Genomic DNA, 18,807 nt, shown 5'->3' on the forward strand with positions numbered 1-18,807 from the left:
GAAATAATACAGAACCATTTGGAAGTGGCCGCCAACTGAACTGAGAATGTGGCTCCAAATATCTAGTTCAAGGTATTTACTCTGTCATAAAGATCCAAGCAAGTTTTAAACCACATTAGAAATTGGAGTCCTTTAATTTGGAGTCAGAGAGTAACTCACTCCAGAACATTTTCCCAAGTAGCAGCCCATTGTGATAGACACTCTCTATGTGTCCACTGAAATTATCCATTCGCCACATTGGGAGATTTCTACACCAGCACTAAACACTGTCAATTTCAATAGCCAGGCCCATTTTTCATTTCAGACTTACACGAAAGGACTCTTTAAAGTCTACTTAAAAGATTCGGCAAGGCCATAAAATGAAATTCTAATAAGTTGCTTTGTGAACTATACTTCTAGTTTTAGCCCTACTGCCAATTATTCCTTAAAAGGCTTTATTCATCTCAAAATTGCCGTTTCTTTCTTTCTAATAAAAGTGAGATGCCCCCTGACTTTTTGGAGAGCAAAGCCTGCTATTAGGGTTTCCCAGTCTATCCTGCCTGAGGAAGGGGAATGACAGATGATAAATGTTTATGTTTCAGAGGGAAGAGTAGGGGGAATAATAACATATAAAAGAGGAGCTCAACTCTGTGGAGGGAGTGACATAATGTTGTTAACATTTACTGCATGCTTACGTGTATTAAGTCATTTAATCCTCCCAATCATCTTACCGTACTATTATTTATGAAATTTTATAAATGGTAAAACAGATACAAGGAGAGGTCAAATGACTTTTACCCATTGTCCCCAGCCATTACTTTCCTTCCAAGTAAAGATCTACTGTCAAACTGCATGGTGACAATAAAGTGAGAAAGAAGAAAATAAGGATTATAATTTGTCAAGACCCTTCTGTGGCACAGATCCAACAAGGAAACACTGCACGGTGAGGGACAGGTGAAAGGAGACATGTCAGCCCCTTCCCAAAGGAAATCATGCTCCTAGAGTTAAAAAAAAAATCACAGGAAGTGCTAAGGTGCATTTTTAAGTACAACTGCATACTTCTTTGTTCTTTTCACCAATATAGCTTAATAGTCTTTTTAATGTTAATTTAACTAGTAAGATGACATCACCATTCCTTGGAACTACTGAGCATTTTCTTCATAAAATCCACAAGGATAAAACCATGGAGGAGGAGGCATAATAAGGCCACTGATGTTATTCAGAGAGACCATTCATTTCTATTCTCCTGCAGTAGGAAACATCTGGGTTTACCAGTTTTGTAACCTCAGGCTCAAATCCTATATTCCGATTTGCATAGCTCCTACTGAAGAATTTGGACTAATGTAATTAAGTCACACTACAAAAGCTTAGAAGGATACAGGAAAGGAGGTGAACAATTAAAATCACTCAACCATTTAAAAGCACAAGCTCCCCACCCCCACCAACTCTCATGCTTAAAATACACGCCGTAAGCATTCTCTATGAAAGCCCTAATATAAAAACAACTTAAGAAGTGCACTTCCTCTACACCGTTTTTATACCAACTTACCTCTCTTATCATCAAGGTTCCTTCTCTTGAAATACTGCTGCTGAAAGTGTCCGCATGAGAAGTCTCCAGCCCATGCGTGCCAACCATTCCCACATTGTACTGCTCTGTGCTCCCAGGAGCGCCTGTTGGTCTGAGGTGGGAAGGAACAACATTCGTGATAATGTATGTTCAGGGAATACCTGCTTCCTATTAATGTTCACTATTTTTTATTGTGGTAAGATATACATAACATAAAATGTCTCTTACATTATTTTAACCATTTGTAAGTACCTAGTCCAGTGGCCTTAGGTACATTCCGCATTCAGTTTTGATGCTGCACTGGTGCCTGAACTTTGTCCCACTTCTGCAGCATCCCCTCTCGGTCTGTTCTCCACCCAGCAGCCAGAGTGAGCAGCGAGGTTCTGAGTGATCTGCGAGCCCTCCCTACCTTTTCTTTGACCAGAAGGTACCCTGACCTGCATTTTTTTAAAAATTAAATTTATTGGGGTGACATTGGTTAATAAAATTGTATGTTTCAACTGTACAATTCAATAATACATCGTATGTATATTGCATTGTGTATTAACCACCCAAAGCTAAATTTCTTTTCATCACCTTATATTTGACCCCCATTACCCTCATCTACCTCCCCCATTCCCCCTTCCCTTCTGGGAACAATGAAACTGTTGTTTGTGTCCATGAGTCTCTGTTCGTTTTGTATTGTTCGTTTGTTGCTTTCAGTTTTATATCCCATGTATGAGTGATATCGTATGGTTCTCAACTTTTTCTGTATACTTATTTCACTTAGCATGTTAATGAGAGCCCAGAAATAAACCCCTGTACATATGGGCAAATATTTTTCAACGAAGGAGTCAAAAACATACAATGAAGAAAAGAAAGCCTCTTCAATTAATGGTACTGGGAAAATTGGAAAGCTACATGCAAAAGAATGAAACCAGACTGCTATCTGTCACCATACACCAAAATTAACTGAAAATGGATCAAAGACCTAAATATAAGACCTGTCCTGCATTTGTGTACATGCTGTTCCCTCTGCCTGAAAGCTCTCTCGCCCTGGTTCTTGGCTGGTTCCCTCTCATTCATCTGATTTCATCTTAAATGATACTTTGCCTGAGAAGCCTTTTCTCACCACTTATCCATGTTTTATTCCACCAGCCCCTCCTCTTTCTCTTTACACTTTTTCCTTAATATTTCTCATCACAATTTGTAATTCTTTATCTTTTTTATTATCTTTTAATTTTTTCCTTCTCTCTCATTAGAACATATGCTTGTGAGGGCAGAGTCTTATCTCTTTGCTCATCACTGTATACCTGGTACCCAGCATAGAGCTTGGCACAGAGCAGGGGTACAAAAAGTAATCATTTGAAAAATGTGTTTTATACTATTTATAAAGAAGAAATATCATAGAAGGGCATTCTGGTTTACCAGGGCATCCATCAATAAGGCTGTTTAACAAAAACAGTAGTCAACACTTTTTTAAACCTCTGTAATCACCCCACACTGTAGCACCACATTTATTTCCAGTTTGTTTCTTGCTCTTATGTTTAAGATATAATGAAGAACCAGATGCCAATGCACGCCCTGAGAGTGGAAGCTGATGTTTTCTGTATCCTGTGGCGCAGACCACTGCACCAAGGGAAACCGAGAACTAGGCAGGAGATGTGGCTCGTCTGAGGGTTTCAGTTTTCAGCGCTGTACTGATGGTTATCCTACCTCTGTAGTGGCCTCGCTTTTAAACTGGGTTTTTGGAAAACAGGAAAGCTATCAACTCTTATTTCTCTCAGGTGTATTAAGTACCTCTTTTACTTTTTTGTTCTTCTAATTATTTCTTAAAAACTTAAAATCTCGGATCCTATCGGAGTCCAAAGACTTGATGAGACATTCAGTCTAAGAAGCAAAAAACATCCCCAGACTATGATATCTCTGGGACAGAGAAAACATCTGTCAAGAATATTTATCTAGAACAGAGAGGCAAAAAGATGAGTCCAGACCAAAAAAAAAAAAAAAGTTTAGCAAGACACTTCAAAATGACTAAACTGGAGCAGGAAATTGAATGATTTAGCTGTGGGTTAGAACTGACATGACTGGGAAGAAATTCCAAAGAAGCATTTTCAATATTACATTCCCAAAAAGGAGCTACTAATAGTATTTCAGAGACATGGAAAGAGAAATTGCTGCAATGAATTCCTGACATATTGCTAGACTGGTAAATCAGACTAGTTCTCCAAATTATGATTTCTTTACTCACTTATTCAAAATTTTATTTTATCTTATATTTTTTAAGCTGCCTTAAATTATTTGGGACAAGATGGTATGAAGCAAATAAATCAATAAAAATAAGCATTTATCAAGAGCCAAAGTCTTCTAGGAAGGAAGAACTCTTCTTCATTACTCAGGCATTCGTTGCTACTGTCAGGAGTTAGACTGACAATGGGCACCACCAGATTGACGATGTACAATCAAGTTCTCTTTCACCATTAGAGAGTCTCATGGGAGTTCAAAGGTCAAAGACATTTTGGCTCCACTTTTTTTCCCCCTGATGATGTTCTGATTCTATCCCAACATGTCAGTCAGAAATATGTCAATCTGGATGAATTTTCATAAAAAAAGTACTTCCTAGAGCTAATTCCATTAAGACAATTCCTTGACTAATTTTCTATATATCTCAGTTAAACTCTTCCCCAATTTTTGTATTTTCATGGTTACTTTACCTCTGGTTCCAATTATTTTTCTGTGTAAATTTTACAGCTAATACTTGATATATCAATCAAGTTTTTTTTTGTCCATATCATCCTTCAAAGGCTTCTGTAGTCACTACTTCTACCAAGTCCAGTTTTTCTGGGTCAGTTTTATAAGTATGCATTTTCCTAAGAAGATTTGTCAATTTTTAGTCAACAGCAAGTTTTATAGTGTAGAGTACTGGCCATTAACAGTTTTATCACTTGCTAAATATTTTTACTGAGATTATTTTTTTTCTTGGGTCAATTTTTATACTTCCAATTTTATGAGCCATAACTGCTTCATCTATGGTAAATTTCTATGGAGAGCAGTTTGGGCTGTTTTGGTTTTTTTTTTTTTTAATGTTATTTTACTAGTAATACTCCTTGTAGATTGAATAAAAGATACTCTTGTGTTTCTTCCCTTCTTACTCTCTTGGCTTTTGAGAGACAAATTTTCCCTGGAAGTCCTTTAACTCCTCTGTTCCAGTATGTTTCTTTTATGGTTCAGAGCTCAGTGATCTGACCCATCAATCTTTGTCAACCCTTATAAGTTCATTCTTTCATTCACTCACTTATTCATATACTCATTAAAAGTTTATTATGTGATACACACTGTGCTAGATGCTAAAAAAAATTTCAAAAATAAGACATAACCTCCAACTTCTAGAGGATAATAATCTAATGACAGTTGAGAGACAAATAAGGTACATAAAGTGATGGGCAAAAGATAATATAATTATTTAGCAATATGATATTTTTAATTTAGTGTCAAAGCTAAATAGAAGAGCAGGGGAACAATGTTAGTTAGAAATTACGTCTTCTCTTCCTTCCTGTGTTTTCACAATCCCTCTTCCTGTACTGGTTCTTTCTCCCAAGCAATAAGCATAAGGTCTCTCTCTCATTTCATTAAAACATCTCCCTTGACCCAAACCTGTATTTACCATCCACACTTAATTTTTCTTTTTTCTTAAAGTTCTCTTTGCAAAGGTTTCCATTTCTTCCAACTTTTTCCTCAACACACTACACGTTATTCACTCCTCAAAACATTGCTTCCTATACCTGACTTTAAGCACCTCAAGGAAACACAAGTCATTTCTTAGCTCACAGATTCAGTGATTGTTCTTTGATACTTGTGTTTGTGCTCCTGCCTGTGTCTGTTACTGATCGCTCACTCCATCCTTCTCTACATCCCTAGCTCTTGAGAAGCAACTTCTCCCTGGTTTCCCTTTTACCCTCTGTTCTCTCTCTCTTTTTTTTTTTTTTTTGTGAGCTCTGCTAAAGTGCTACTGGTCCCCAGGATTCTGTTTCACGCTACATAACATTTTGGATGCTCTTATCTACAACCATTTTTAATTATCACTCATGTGTGGAATAATCTTCAATCAATATATCTAATTTTTTCATTCAGAAGCTCATTATTCAACTTCCTGTTGGAAATCTCTACCTATAGGTCTTCACAAGGTTTCTCTAACTCGACATGCTCCAAACTAAAACCCTCATCTTCCTTCCTAAAGAGATGCTTCCTCTTGTATTATTGACCTCAGTTAGTGGAGTTACAAGCCATCTAATTATTCATGGTCCCCTTGGACTCCTTTCCCTCATCTGTCCCTCATCTCGAATCTAGATCCTGCCAATTCTACCTCCTAAACATGCCTCAAGTATTTTCTGTCCTTTCTGGGACTATTCCAGTTAAGTCTGCTTCCTCTGTTACTTACTTGAACAACAGTCTTTCACTCTACTTCCAGTTCTGTCCCCCTCATATCTACTCTTCACAGCTACCAAATGAGCTTTCTAAAACACAAATTAATCATATCACCATTCTGCTTTCAACCTGTAGTAGCTCCCCATTAACCACTGGATAAACTTGAAATTTCTTCCAGTGGTTTATAGCCTCCTCCATTATCTTGTCCTGGCCTATCTCTCTAGGCTTAGGTTTTCATTTCTAACTCTAACAACATGTTAGAGTTAATTTCTAGTAGCTTCTTCCATACATCATGCTACCTTGGATGACTTTATCTTCTGTCTCTGAAAGATTCTTTTACATTCTCTGCTTCTCCTTGAATAACTCATTCTTTAAACTGCAGTTCAAGCATCCCCACCCCACCCCAGATCCACTGGGATGGCTTAGTTGGTTCTTCACTCTGCTTCCACATTACTCTCTGTACATCTCTACCAATACACTCAGTACGCAGTCCTACAATGATCAGACCTCACTGACGTTGGTATCTTCACTGCCAAGCACTGTGCCTGGCATGCAAGTAGCATCCAGTAAATGTTTAATAAATCATGGAAGGTCTTAGGCCAAAGGCTTTGTTTAATAATGCTAATAATGACTTCATTCAAGTTTATTATTAAAATATAGCTCTTTTATGAATTGATGAGTAGTCACTTATGAGGATAGTTATTAGCATGTTTAAAATGTCCCAAACGATGAAAGCTGAGTTTTGCCTTTTTGAATTTAAAAAAGTAACTTTGGCATTAAGTTCACTTTTCTATATAGGATGTGCCAAAAATAGTTTTCTTATAACAACAAAAAAGTCTGTTCATATATCTCACAGTACTTTACAACACAATAAGTGAATCTGGATGTATGCAAATTAAAAAAAAATAATTTAGGAGGTTGGAAGATCCCAGGAAAGAATGTAGACTGTGACAAGAGAATCTAACTGTATTATAAATGTATTTTAAAAATCTCAGTGAGGGGAGATGGGGGGAAAGATATTAATCTTAGTAACTCCAGAAATAAATGGAGTCATTCGTTTGATAAAGTTGTTTCTCATGGGGGTACAGGTTAACCATTCTGATATCGCTATACGTGTATACTGGAAGTGAACAGTTAGATAAATGATTGGTAGATAGTGAGATCCTGGTTTCTCACTGTTGGAATGGGAATTTACAGATAAGGAAGAGGAGGAAGCTAGAATGATTTGTGTAGTAATGGATCAACATTGGAGATATCAAGATGAACTCATGTTAAGCTTAATATAAAGATGGCTATACAGTCACGCACTGCAAAACAACTTTTTAGTCAATGATGTACCACATATACGACGTTGTTTTCATGAGATTATAATGGAGCTAAAAATTCCTATGGTCCAGTGACTTCGTAGCTGTCATAATGTTGTAGTGCAATGCATTACTCACACATTTGTGGTGATGCTGGTGTAAACAAGCCTATTGTGTTGCCAGTTGTATAAAAGTATAGCACATACAATTATGTACAGTACGTAACACTTGATAATGATAATAAATGACTATGTTATTGGTTTATCTATCTACTACACAATTCTTTTAATCATTAGAGTATATTCTTTTGATCATTATTTGAATCATTTATTTCTACTTATAAAAAAGAAGTTTGCTGTAAAACACTATGCTGTATTATGCCAGCAGCAGCCTCTTACATCTCATATTTGCATATACTAATCACATCATTCTCTCTAGTGCTTGATTTAATCTCATGTTGTCTTATGCAGTAACACGCTGTAAAGGTTTGTAGCCTAGTAGCAATAGACTATACCATACAGCCTAGTGTGTAGTAGGCTATACCATGTAGGTTTGTGTAAGTGCACTGCATGAAGTTAGCATAACAATGAAATCGCCTAATGATGCATTTCTCAGAACGTATCATTAAGCAGCACATGACTGTATACAGAAATATTTATAGATATGTGTACCTACACGGGACAATATATACACATATATTTCCTTGTTTGGCAGCTGAGAGTGCCTCTAATAAATGATACTCCAGTTGCAGTGAGCACACCTAGTACCCGAATCTTGGTTTCCAATATCATTCTTTAATAAAGAAATTGGGACTCCTTGGAGAAATGGTTGGTTCCAGGACTGGAACAAGAATACATAAGATGAGCCTGGAAAATCTTATAGTGTCAGAAGGTAAAAAAGTGCTTGATGGGGGATGTCAGTCAAAGGGACACAAGAGCTTCCAATGGTCAAACCTGGAACAATTTTAGGCACAAAACAAAGAAGGTCTGCATCATAGTCCAAAGTATAAAATAAATATCAATGGGTCTATACTGATATAAATGGTTGAATAAATTAAATAGAGAGAAGAGACCAATTTCCTGTGCAGAATTTCAAATACAATATGTAAGATATTCCACACTAAAAGAGGGGAACATGACTGCTCCTTAAGTGTAGCTGTGCAATGGCTTAATTCCAAAGAATACAGTATGGAAAGGAGGAAAAAATTCACTTGACAGTGGAGAAACCTGACAAGCACTACCTCAGGCAGATGATCAAGGTCAATGCCAAGTCTCGTTGACAGTACGTACCCTTGATACGATGTGATAACAATGACATATTACCCATTATCTTCCTCCCCTAAACCATAGCCTTGGTCTAATCATGATAATAACATCAGATAAATTCCAACAGAGTGGCATTCTACCATATATTTTATCAGTATTCCTCAAAACTGCCAAATTCATCAAAAACAAAGGAAATATGAGAAACTGTCACAGCCAAGAACAGACTAAGAAGACATGGCAACTAAATAACTAAGTGAAATATGGTATCCTGGATGGGATCCTGGAACAAAAAAGGACATTAGGTAAAAAGTAAAGAAATCTGAATAAACTATGGGTTTTAGTTAATGTATCAATACTGGTTCATTAATTGTAACCTATGTACTATACTAATGTTCTGTGCTAATAATAGGGAAAACTGTGTGCAGGAAATGGGAAGAATAACATGAGAAATTTGTACTGTCTGCTCGAAATCTAAAATTGTTCTAAAAAATAAAACAATAATAAAAGAACTTTTAAAAAGCAATGATTCAAAAAAACTAAGGCTAAAATAACTATAAGATTTTATAGTTAAATAATCCTTTGTTCTAAAAATTATTTTTCTGATATAGAGTCTGTGTAGAAAAAATTGTCTAAATTCCTATAAACACTACAAACAAAACACCTCTACTGATTAGAAGGATAACTATGGGAAATTTACTGTAATTAAGGCACAGGTTTAGAAAAATAATTTCCTCTAACTGGATTTGTCAAAGTGTTCCTGTAGGTATTGATTTAATTCAATTCAAAACACATTTATTGAACACCTGCTATATGAAAGGCCCTTAGTTTGGCAATAGGAAGAGAATATAAAAACTGAATAAGACATGGTTTCTGAAACTAAAGAAGTTAGCACCTAGAAGGGCATAAAAACACAACACAAATACTTAAATATAAGACAGGATGTACGTGAGAATGCGGGACAAAGGGACTAGGTCATTCCAAGTAAAGGCACAACATTGGGAGCATGTAAGGCATTTGAGGAGGTTAGTTTGGCAGGAACAGGTGCTGGGACAATCCCTGGCCCCAGGAATGGAAACAGTTGTAGGGTAGCAGGTAAATAGCATGAACTGAGTTCTGCTTCCACAACACTAACAGGACCAGAACCTGATCATCATAAAATTAGGGATATCCATAAAACAAACATTCCTCTTAGTATAATCCAGAGGTGATCACTATTATAATTTTGCTCTATTTCCTTCCACTCATTATTTTTCTATGCACAAGGCACTGGAAAGTAGTGCAATTGGTTAAGGAATATAATGTTAGCTATGTGCACTCTTATAGGTTAGATGTTATGCTATAAATTTGAAACCAGCACTGTAGAGAAAAAAAAGGTGTTGTTTTGCACATCAAGAATTACAGCTGCCTGTCTGAATGGCTGGGCTCCGTTTCTGAGAAGCTATTTTGTATATGCTTCATTGAAGTAACCTGTGTTGCAATATATTTTCTATATTTTGCTCTAAAAATATATAGCACAAAATATAAAGGTTTACCTTTACAATAGACAATAAAAGTGATACGAATGCATGTAAGGAGCACTCTAACTCTGAAATAGCCTATTCCTAAAGAAATAATTTGTTAATAGTGTGATGTTTCTTAGGCATACAACTATCATGCTGTAGTAGAACATACCGTGTATATTTTATATTCACGAAAATGTATATATTCACTAAATTGGAATAAACACACACATTTGTATCCTGTTTTCTCTGAGGATGCCTCGTATATAATTAAATATTTTAAATGTTCTTTAATGGATGATTATTTTAATCTCTCTAGAATTTACCAATTCTTTAACAACTGTATCAAGTTTTGTCTCCACTATAAGCATTCAAGGATAACCCATTTATTATTGCTCAGGATTGTAGTAATTGATCCAATGAATTGTTTTACAAGTTTCTAGTTCGTTCTCTTTCGAAATCATCTCACTGAAATGATTTCTTTCAAACATAGCATTGATCATGTCAATTCCCAGCTCAGGAGAACTTCAATACTTCTCCAGTGGCTACATGATCAAGTGCACACTTCTTGGTCTGATCTTGCTCATCCAGACATTCCCCTTAATACACCTGACATTCGCACCAACCTTCTGTGCCTTTACTTCAAGCCTTCCCCTCAGGATTCTAATCTTACCCCTTGTTCCTTTCTATCTTGGATGACAAATTTTATTTTTTTGTTTTAAATAGAAATCAAAGTCACTGAAGACCAACTCTATTCCAGACAGCCATGCAAGTTGTTAAGTAGAGAGATGAACAAGGTACAATTCTCACCCTCAGGGATCTGACAGCCCAGAGAGGGAGACAACATCTAATAAATATCCCAAATGGAGGCACTACATGAAACTGCAGGGTTATATTCTAGATAGAGCAGCAGCACAGAAGAGGGGACGGGCTCTATTTGTGTAGGCCAGGCCATCATGGGTGATTTCTAAGGGGACAGGAGAGTGCCAAACAGCAGAGCAGAAGCTTGGCATGGTCTATTCAGGCAATTTTAGAAAGGTGGGTGTTTCTGTAGTAGAGGAAGAGATGGATTTGCTTTTAGAGGAGTCAGTGTGGCATGATGACCAATAGTAGTAGGTGAGCCAAAGAAATGGAGATGAATGAGAAGTAAAGTTGGAAAAATTAGCATCTCACTCTATCAAAATTATAGCAGACAAGAGCAAAAGCTCTTTGTGGTTTTTTTTTTGGGGGGGGGAAGGTGGAAATGAGAGATGTATGTGAGTGACATTGTATGAATATGTTTGCTTGATTCGGGGAAATAATATGGAAAGAGGAGAGATTCTGATATAGGATCCAGTTCAGTGAGAAAAAGAAAAAGTAAGCCTCACTTAAAAAAAGAAAAGAAAATATGGAAAAGGTGTAAATACTAAGGGAATTTTAAGTAGATAAAAATATAAATTTCCAAAAAGACTATTTCAAAGAGACAGACAGAATGTATGTGGCAAAATCACAGGCCACAGGAAAAAGTATCACATAAAAAAAGACAATGAAGAAGATGAAGCAGAGAAATATGAGGGATGGATTTGAGTCAAACACTCAGAAGTTTCCTGCAGGATTATCTGACTCCGGATTCTTTGGCTGGGATGCTACCCCACACTGCCATGCACATTCCTCCTCATTTAGTGGTGATGGTGGTGATGGAACATATGTCTCAGGTTGGTTGTTAATTTCAACCCCCCAAAATGTCATTGCCCATTATTTTACTCTTTCAATTTTAGAAGGACAGGCATAAGCCAACAGTCTGGCTGTCAGTATTTGTTGCCCTGAAATGATAAGAACCAAGAAAAGCATCACCAAAGAGATAGCCAATCCAACAACAATACCTAAAGCACATTCGGGCCCAGAAACGCTACATAAATGACTGTGTCTATGAAGAGAAGCAATTATAGAACTATGATCTAGTAAAATTTCAAATCCCAAAAGTCAATTGATCCTGCCAGAGACTCAAAAATGCTCTTATATTTAATTCATATTTTTTGTCCTTTCGTTTTGAAGACATAGCCACTCCTGGCCTACATTTAAAAAGCAGTCCTCTTACATCAGTCTGGGTATGTCGCTGACAGCCACCGTCCCATCGTGGGTCTCACTCTCTCCATCTTCCTCCTCTTCATCACTGCTCTCCGACTCCTCACTGGAGGAGGAGTAATCAGTCACCTTCTTCAGCGGGCGGTTTGTTTCTTCAATCCGGAGTTCTCGTAATTCTTTGGCTAACGCCGTCAGATCCTACAAATGAAAAATTTATTCAGCATGTATGAATTGTAGACATCAGAGCTACATCTCTCAGCAAGTCAGTGCTCCAGCTTAAGCAACAAGAAAAAAGCTCTATATAGAATTATTACAAACACAGTTACCGCACGGAACTAAGAGAACGATGTTTGTAGTGTGTAGATACTAGAAAAGAAAGGTAAAATAAATTTAAACTTCATTTAAAACCAATTGCTAGACCGAGACTGTTCAGTTCTGAATATACACGTGTATATATGTGTATGTACGCTGTGTGTGTACACATATATACAAACGTTGGGTTCTCATTTTACTTTGGGAAGGTGAAGTTGGTCACCCTCAGAGTTAATGGTAAAACGCACAGTATTAGAAATTGTTTCCCAGTATTGTGGGACTCCTGCCCAAGCCAAAGTCATGGCCTTTCCCCTCTTACGATTGCTACTGTACCAAAATCTATGATCAGTCACAGAACAGAGCAATTCCCAAGATTCCAGCTACAACAATGACTCATTTGGTGTATCATTATTCCTTGGAGAGCAGAGGTGCCACATCAAATAATGGCCCAACCCAAAGCCCGGTGCCACTGAAATTTATAGCCACAGAGCTGAGTTAATCAAGAGGAACAACAACAACAAAACAAATAAATAAAAAATAAAAAAGAGAGTTCTCTTCCAGAATTATAGGTGTTTCATTTTCTTTTGGTTTAAATTGCAGTAACCTGGCAGAAATCCTGGTGAGGACTACTACAATGAATGCGCAAACACCAAAAGGAAGAGATAATTTTTCAGTTTTCCATGAGTATGATGAAATCTTTAGCCTGACGGATGTGATGATGTGGTACTTAATCACCAGGCATATTGCAGGCAGTGTGCTGAATATCTGACTACCTTTTATTTTACATGCTTTCAGAGCAATGCAGAGGGAAGCAGTTCTGCAAAAGCATGGCAGCTCTAATTTGCATGGGTTAAATTGCCCATGGCACACAGCATGCAAATGAGGAAAAAGCAATTTGACATCAGTCTTACCATTTCTCCCTATATTAGTGACCCATGTGGGAATCAGAACATTCAGTGAGAGACAGGGGATTAGGGAGAAAGAAACTCATTGCAAGATACTAAATCCCACAGTTTTCTTATGTCCGTATTCTCTCTTTATTTCAATCCAGAAATGTATCTGTCTAATTTCACCTGATGTAGAATTAAAGCAAAGTAGGTAATTTAAATGGCATTTAATAATCTATGCTAATTAGCAAAAACTATGATAAATGCATATGATTAAACGACAATTTTATTTTGAGAAGACAATAGATCATCATGTTTCTTTACTGTCACCTGTATGTTAGGCATTACTATATTGGTTAAAACTAGGAGAGGAAACACTTGAAGTGTTTATTTGGTCTAGAAATTTAGGAAGTTCAAAGTGTTAAATGAAGGACTTCTTTTTTTCTAATTTCATAAAAATCAAAGGGAAAGCAATAATGACTTTTAAATTTATTCTGAAGTCACTTGAATCGAAGTCCTTGGAAAAAGGAAGCTTTCGAAAATTCAAATTGTGCATTTTCCACCCAAACATGCTTTCGGCTTTTACACATGTGCAGAGATACACACAAGCATGGCATCAATCTCAGTGGATATATTTGCCTCATCCATGAAAATGAAAATAGAATTGTACATAATAAAAAGACTCTAGGTGTTTAAATACAATGTATAACATTAAAAAAAGAGGACAATTTAAACAAAGATAAAATTTTATGCAAATTTAGTTCTGGTTTCTTTGGCAAAGGGCCAAAATAGGAAAAGCTAATATTCAGATTTCAGCTTTTTACTTTTTATTTCCTCTTGACAATTGCCAATGGTTATCTTTATCAAATTGAGAACAAAGTGAAGAGCATGCTATGCTTGAGCACATTGGGAAAATATAGTCTAGATATTTGTTAAGGTTATGAAGGAAAAAGGATATTAAAATCCTCCAAACCACTATAATAATAACAAATTAGATACATTTATTTTGTATTTTGTGTTCTATACGTTAGGATCATGGTACGTTTCATCAAAGAATATAACTAGCATTTAAAATATTACTCATCATTAAAAATAAATTTTATTATAATTTGAAGAGAGAATATGGTTTAAAAGAGTTTATTTCCGATGTTAATAGAGTAAAATAGAATGATATTAGCTACAATTTATTTAAATTAATAATACATTTTCCCCATGGGTTGGTTTTCCTTATCTCTGACATTTCAAAACAAGACAAAGGAGATTTAAAAAAAATATATTTAGAGATATTTAGCTGGTCTGAAGCCCATTGATTTAAAATAACTTATTAAAATGACCTAAATTTTTCCAAACACTGTATTTAGGAACACTTTAAAGTTTTGAAATGTTTTATAATTTTGTTTTTAACTAGATTTTTCTGCATTATTAATAAGTTATCTTTCTGAAACATTAAAAATAATTGCAAATTCCTTTTAAGTTGAATTGGCAACAGCTTGAAAGTTGAGACATATGTGAAAATCCCTAAGTAACAATAATGAATAACTCAAAAGTAATATCCCCAGTCAAAAAAATTTAATCTTCCATTACCAATAGTCTACATGTTTAGCTGAAGTTTTGCTCCTTATCCATCCACTCTGGAAAATTTTACAATAGCAAAGTTACAGGAAATAGACATGACCAAAAAGTGACACCACTGAGTTCAGATCTCTTTTCATACATTTTATTTTCTGACAATACCAATTTTCTCCATATAATGAGTTTTTGTGGTAATTTATTGCTTGGCTGTCTCAAGCCTAGAGCTAAAAAGTATTAAAAAAGGGAAAAGGTGCTATTTAGCATGAAGACAGTTGAGACTATATAACTATAAAAGAAATATGGCAAAAGATTTTTTGACTACAGAGTAAATGTGAAGATAGTTAGAGGCTTTTACCCAATAGTTTCTTTGATATAATACTTTTTAGAATCAACTTGATATAATTTTTCATTCATAAAAACTTATTTACTCTGACAGTTATGAATATCTTACCTAAAGAGGTACACTCCTAGCTCTCTTCTTAGAAATAATACAGTTTATTCAAATTTTAGTTCAATTTTTTGAACTATTAAAATAATAGTTAAAGATTTAAAGCTGGTCTTTTCTTTACATATTAAAATAATTTCTTTTCCTTTTCAAGAAATCTAAAGACATACCATTGGGGAAATCACTTAACCTCAGTGACCTCATCTATCTACTGCTCAAGTTTTGTCCAAACTGGATGAGCTCTGGAATTTTTTTAGATTCCTACGTACTTATGAAAAAATAGTGGTGAAGCCAATGTTTGCGTGTGTATATAATCCTCACACCATATATTTTGTTGTGCTAAAGTAAAAAGAATATTTATTTTCAAAGGTTGTGTGAATTAATCACAGACTATGCTGCACAATCTCACCTTCCATTAGAAATTAATGGACATTCCCCTGGATGGATTTTTATGAAAAATCAAACCACTAAATTAGCAATAACAAGCAATAATTTTTCAGAATAGTTAATCAGACAAATAATCCTGGGTTATCTAAATGGCAAATCAGTCACTGGAAAGAGACAGGAGGAAGGTTTAATTCGTTTCTCAACTGTGGCACTATTACATTTGGAGCCAGATAATTCTCTATTGTGGGTTGTTCTCCTCTGCACTGTAGGATGTTTAGCAGCATCTCCCTGTTCTACCCACAAGATGCCAATAGCACTTCTCCAACCTCCAGGTTGTGACAACCAAAACTGCCTCCAGACTTTGCCAAATGTCACCTAATGGGAGGGAAGGAAGGAAAAGAATCGTCCTTGATCGGGAACCACTGAGTTAACTAGAATCAAAGTTATCTCGGATCAGAGATACTCAGGAGTTAGAGTTATCAGAATTACCTAGGGGGATTTTTTTTTAAAACCACACATGGCCTCAGAGATTTTGGTGAACAGCTTACATTTCCTCAATTACTTATAATTACTTGTACCTCTGTAACCCTCCCCACCCCCATCTCTGTCTAGTGTGTAAGTATACCAAAATAAAACAATTTTTAAAAGCCTAAAATATCCCGGGTTAACTAGATGAAATACGTCAGAACACTTTCCCTCATGGCCACCTCCATGCCAATTTCTGGACTCACGAGATTTCCACATACAACCATTTTATTAGTAGCCAGAGCACCAGAACACCATTCTCTTTTTTCAATTATTTAGGAGAACGTTAATAAAAGTTGTGATAAACCCTGTCCTTCTCTCTATTATGAGGTAAAGAAGCAGGGCAGAGGCACAGAGCAATTAAAAACCCTCCCTTTCTTCCATCGTATAAGAGATCCACACACTGCAGACATGTAGAGTCTCATTCTTTTATAAGCAAGACTCCTTTAACCATGAAAATTACTTTCTAAGTCACTCTGAGTGGTGAGGCAGTCATAATTCTGAAAAAGTGAGGCTCTTTGGTAAAGAGCAGATGCATAGAAACATGCTGCTCTCACCTGCCAAGATAGCCCATATCTCTGGCCCAAATTTTAATATGAGGACAATCTCTTGGCTTTACGCAGCATTTCACACAGCACTTCACAGCTCATAAAATGCTCTTGCACACATGATCTTGAGTTATCTTAAGCAATCTTGTGAGCAAGGCAGGGCATTTGTTTTAATCCCCATTTTACAGATGAGGAGACTGTGGTCTAGAGAGGTTATAAGACTGGTCCCAGACAATTATTTATTGGTGGAGCTAGAATTTGAATGCAGCTTGTTGATCCTAGAGCCAGTGCTTTTTTCATCTTATTTCACAAAAATAGTGCTCAGCAGAGCTATAGCCTTTAAGTCATAATGGCATTCTTCAGAGTCCATGCAGTTAAGACTCTTTGCAAGGCCTATCTCTTAAAAAGAAAACAAACTCCACTATGCTGTATTCATGTACGTCTGACAAACAGCAGTCATCCTTCTGAACAAGCTACTTAACATTGACAGAACCATATATTTTTCTAATGGGAAAATGTCTCCACAGAAAAAGACTTAAAGTTGCTTAACTCGCCGGTATTCATTAACTAAAGTTGATGTTGCTGCTAATACTGTAGTTAACGTTCCACAAAATTAATATAATAATACCCCGTAACTCCTTGTTCACAAATCAACACTGTAAATGTGGAGTGCCCTAGAATGATGTCTTTTCTTTATTAGCAAAACTACCATCCCCTAGCGAGGCTGGCAAGTGCAGGTTAAAAGCTCAGGCTTTGCTATTGGAAGATAATGGAATGAGAAACTGCCTGTAACAAAGCACAGATGCTTTTCTTTAGCCAGACTGGAACACTGAAAAAGTGACATTCTGACTAAGAAGGAAGGACTCTGGAGCTTTATATGGATGTCTGAGGGTCTTGGGCTAGCTTTTGTTGAAGGGGTGCTCCTCACAGCAGATCACTCCAATTGAGTGAACTTTAAATCTGTGATCCAACTGGCCATTTTTCTGAATGTCAATACCAGGAAATCAGTTTTATGTTTACATTTTTTGAAAGCAAGACCAAGAAAAGGTATACTAACCTCATCTATAGCTTTCTTATAGCTCTGAGATAAGAACCCAATCCAGAAGAATCCACAGGAAGGAGAAAAGCCAGAAGAAAGGCAGCAGGTTAGACATAAAATGGGAGTCATTAGTCCACAACCGATAAATGCAAAACAGCAGAGTCTCAATCCAGAGTGCTACAAATTCTCTTCATTATAACTCTCACTATACTTTCTTACTTTAAAATATAATAAACAGAGTAAACAAAAAAGCCTTCACATTCATTTCACAGAAAAGATTCTTGGAAAATTTAAGTGGATAGTAACTATTCCCAAGTTATTTTTCAAATTTCAGCCTCCATGCTCTTATTTTTTATTTTAAGGCTACTTGGGGTCTGTCGTGTTACAGCAGTGCAGATTTCAAGTTGCCAGGCCCCCTGTCAGACCATGCTTATCTGGTGTTGGTCCTGAAAATATAGCCCTAAAGGCATGAAAAGTGGCAGAAAAATTGTAATATTATTTCATATAGAAAATAACATGGAGAAAGGACAGAATAGATAAAAGAAACCCATAGAAAGTGCCCAAATCTCCTTAACTGCTAGTTGCAAAAATTTTTTTCAAACCTGCTGAGTAGAAATTACAGAATGATATCAGTTATTCGTTAATGATTAGCAAATACCTAAAGGCAGATAAGCAATCTAAGATCTGTTCAGTTCTTTCCTTATCGAGTATGACTTTCTTCTGGATGCTCCTAGCATCCATTTTTCTTATTAATCTAATCAATTCTTGTTTTATAGTCATGGGTGTATCCCTAACCGCTTTATCCAGTGGGTTCTCTGGTAAATTAAGAGTTTAAAACTCTGAGAGAAAAGCACTCACAGCTGGTCGACTAGGTCGGGTAATGTCCCTGGATTCTTCTGGTTTCACCTTGGAGGGTTCATGAGAGAGCACAGGTGATCCTTCCGACTTACTGTTGGCTAGGAGAAAACAAAGGGCCAAGCAAGATAATGGCTGTCAAAAAATGCTGGCTC

General features: G+C 36.3%; 1 protein-coding gene across 5 annotated transcripts in view; it reads right to left on the reverse strand.

The window, feature by feature from the left end:
* TNIK (TRAF2 and NCK interacting kinase) overlaps window positions 1–18,807 on the reverse strand; it is a 366,909-nt gene that overhangs the window by 23,618 nt on the left and 324,484 nt on the right. For 3 of the 5 annotated variants that reach the window (XM_011380421.2, XM_011380413.2, XM_023524730.1), the window contains 3 exons: window positions 17,816–17,839; window positions 12,096–12,280; window positions 1,529–1,658 (listed from right to left, as the gene is read on the reverse strand). In XM_011380421.2, the coding sequence (XP_011378723.1) occupies window positions 1,529–1,658; window positions 12,096–12,280; window positions 17,816–17,839 (339 nt within the window). The remainder of the gene's footprint in view (window positions 1–1,528; window positions 1,659–12,095; window positions 12,281–17,815; window positions 17,840–18,807) is intronic. The other 2 variants (XM_023524725.1, XM_011380430.2) reach the window with 1 other exon arrangement.

The sequence above is a fragment of the Pteropus vampyrus genome, unplaced genomic scaffold (assembly GCF_000151845.1).
Source record: "Pteropus vampyrus isolate Shadow unplaced genomic scaffold, Pvam_2.0 Scaffold12, whole genome shotgun sequence".
Taxonomy (NCBI): Eukaryota; Metazoa; Chordata; class Mammalia; order Chiroptera; family Pteropodidae; genus Pteropus; species Pteropus vampyrus.